Source organism: Triticum dicoccoides, chromosome 3A, assembly GCF_002162155.2.
Source record: "Triticum dicoccoides isolate Atlit2015 ecotype Zavitan chromosome 3A, WEW_v2.0, whole genome shotgun sequence".
In the NCBI taxonomy this organism is placed as follows: Eukaryota; Viridiplantae; Streptophyta; class Magnoliopsida; order Poales; family Poaceae; genus Triticum; species Triticum dicoccoides.
The window spans coordinates 370,386,054-370,388,785 of NC_041384.1; the positions used below are offsets into that span (position 1 = coordinate 370,386,054).

Genomic DNA, 2,732 nt, shown 5'->3' on the forward strand with positions numbered 1-2,732 from the left:
TAAGGTAGGTTCTGCTTCTAGCACTTGTAAATAAACAGTTTACATATATATAAAGGCTTAAAGCATACAGATACATATATATATGTAAACTGTAAACTGTTTATTTACAGCCATCTACACACAGATATTTGCTTGTAAACTGACTATAGACGAAGATGATACTCCTTGTAATATACTCCCTCCGTCTCAAAATGTAAGACGTTTTTTGACGTGTTAAAAAACGTCTTACATTTTAAGACAGCAGGAGTACAATACAATCAAGGCACAGAGGCGACACATGGTAAGTTATTCAACATGATTTGCATTAAGCAACCTGCATAAACTATGAATTATTTTGGGGTCCACAAATACTTTGCGATGGAAAAATGAATAATGCGCAGAAACAAAGCAATTGACAAATAGAGAGAATTAACAGAAATGTTACTTGCCGTATCATTAGCATGCAAAAGAGACTGGCGCTGCTGATGCAAGTCATGCATGATGGAGACTCCAAGCTCTTCTGTTTCCAGCATAGTTCTATGGCTATCTCTGATCCTATCAGTTGACTGATTTTGCCTTTCCGTTGTCCTAAGCAATCTTGACCTTTGATCAGCAGATACCTGCAAGATGCAATATCAATAGATCATTGGACTTTAATGGGACAAAAAAAATACTGATAGACAATGTCGAAGGATAAGCTGTTAATACTAAAATGTGAAATAATGCAAGGTTAGTGGCTAAAGATGCAGATGCAGGAGGAAGCACAGTAACCTCGTACTTCAACAAAAACATGAATGAAGCAAATTTGATATGTTAGTTGACTGCATTCAATATTCTCAGACTTTTCTGAGAGTATCACACAGAATCATCTGGGCAGCATATACTATAGCATGTGCATATATTAGAAATTCTAACTACTTCAGAAAGAAAAAGAGAAAAATCACTTAACTAGACATTCATAACAGATGGACTGAGAAAGTATGCTTTCAGACAACATTTGTGAATTACAATTCTTTGAGATGGACAGACTGACAGAATGACAAATATCAATCTATAATATGCTAAGTACTTATGTGAGGAGTGGCAGGATTTTTCAGTGAGTGTATGACTCTTGAATGTTGAGGTCCAAATTATCAAATGCTACTTGTATAATATATGTAGCATATTTGCATTTAAAAGAATATCTGGGCCATGCAAAATTATCTGATAGGGTATTAAAGAAAAAGAAACCTCCATATTTTTTTCTCACCGGCCAACCTGGTTTAGCTGTAGATTGAGTTATCTAGTGATTGGTAGTCTGGGGCTATAATTTGGTCGAGAATTACATGAAACAAGCACCAACCAAATATATATCAGAGTTTCCCATTTCTGACATCAACAATCAGTAAAATGTGGGTAATAAAAGACACTCAATGCATCACAGTACTTAACTCACCTCCAAATAAGAAACCACTCATGAATTAAGAATAAGGAACATACCACCAACGTATCTGCCATTCCTGACTCCAGCAACTCCTCTCTCGCCCCTTGTTGGCCATTACCAGCAGTGATTCTCTTCAACGCTCCCTTCAGATTGTTAAGATCCGACTTGTACTCTCTCAGTTTCGCCAGTTGCCCGGCCCTCACGCTCGGCTGGAGGTTCCTTGCTTCAAGATCCATCTTCCTTATCTAGAAAAGGAAACCCACATCCAGACATTTCTCAACATGTACAATTACGCAATCACTAACCTATTACCATAAGGTAATCTATCTTGTAGATTCATACAGTAAACAGTTTCCTGATCGTTGCAAAAAACAAACCCCTCCCTTGAGATATCATAAATCAATCGAATTCCTCGGAAAAATTGTTTGGACTGAGATATGTTTGGTTACAGAGAAGAAGGGTACCAGTGCCTCGGCGCCATCGATGCCGGATTTGATCTCCGAGGCCTTCTGCTTCAGTTTCTCTACGCGCGGTACAAAAGACAGCCAGAAAACGTTAGAAAACTCGAGGCGAGAAATATTTGGGAAAATAAGATCGGAGGACGATTCCTGGACACAACATACCTCCCTCCTGGGAGGCGGCGGTGGTGCATTTCCGGGAGAGGGAGGCCGAGATCTCGCAGTACTGGCGCTCGTAGCCCTGGAATACATCGGTCATGGTCGATGAGCCTGATCGCCGGCCGGCCAAAACCCCTCGAAGTCTTCCTCGTTCCGATCAGGCTAGAGGAAGAAGAGTCGGGACGAAGGAACAAGAAGGGGAAATGGGGAGGAAGACTGGTGAGGACGAGAGGAGAAACCGGTTACGTAAATCAAAATCGAAAGCGCATTTTCGTCGAACCAATAGGTTTTTTTTTTGAATTACCCATAGACCGCTTCCGTAATGGACGGCTCTCGTCAATGTAACGCATGTAGTTTAAATTTAACCGCGAGCACTGTAGCTCCGGAAGTCTGGATCATGTCGCTTTCCTTACTTTTTATCTTTCTGTAGCTACTTAAGAGAGGATTCGAGAGGGAAGATGACAATTTTAGATGTATCTAGGCTTTGCTCTTAAGCCGCTGTGTTTCGGCTGGCAAACCCTAGTTTTTCTTTGCTTCGATCTGAAATGAAATCAATCACAATTCATCCCTAAATTCCCGTGTTTTCTACTAATTCCATCACAAAACACTAACAGAAGTAGCTAGATCGTGTTAATTGGTATACATAGCTCCGTTTAGTCCTTGGAGGCGACAAATCAAAAGTCCAGATCAGATGTGGATTCCGTTTCTTGGCA

At 40.4% G+C, this 2,732-nt stretch overlaps 1 protein-coding gene across 1 annotated transcript in view; it reads right to left on the bottom strand.

Annotated features, from left to right (window-relative positions):
* The window catches only part of LOC119268219 (vesicle transport v-SNARE 13-like), a 3,816-nt gene extending 1,561 nt beyond the window's left edge, over positions 1–2,255 (bottom strand). Inside the window, exons 1-4 of the mRNA XM_037549793.1 lie at positions 2,026–2,255; positions 1,867–1,925; positions 1,459–1,647; positions 429–599 (exon numbers count right to left, since the gene is read on the bottom strand). Of these exons, the coding sequence (XP_037405690.1) occupies positions 429–599; positions 1,459–1,647; positions 1,867–1,925; positions 2,026–2,119 (513 nt within the window). The 5' untranslated portion in view covers positions 2,120–2,255. The remainder of the gene's footprint in view (positions 1–428; positions 600–1,458; positions 1,648–1,866; positions 1,926–2,025) is intronic.
* Between the last annotated feature and the right edge of the window lie 477 nt (positions 2,256–2,732).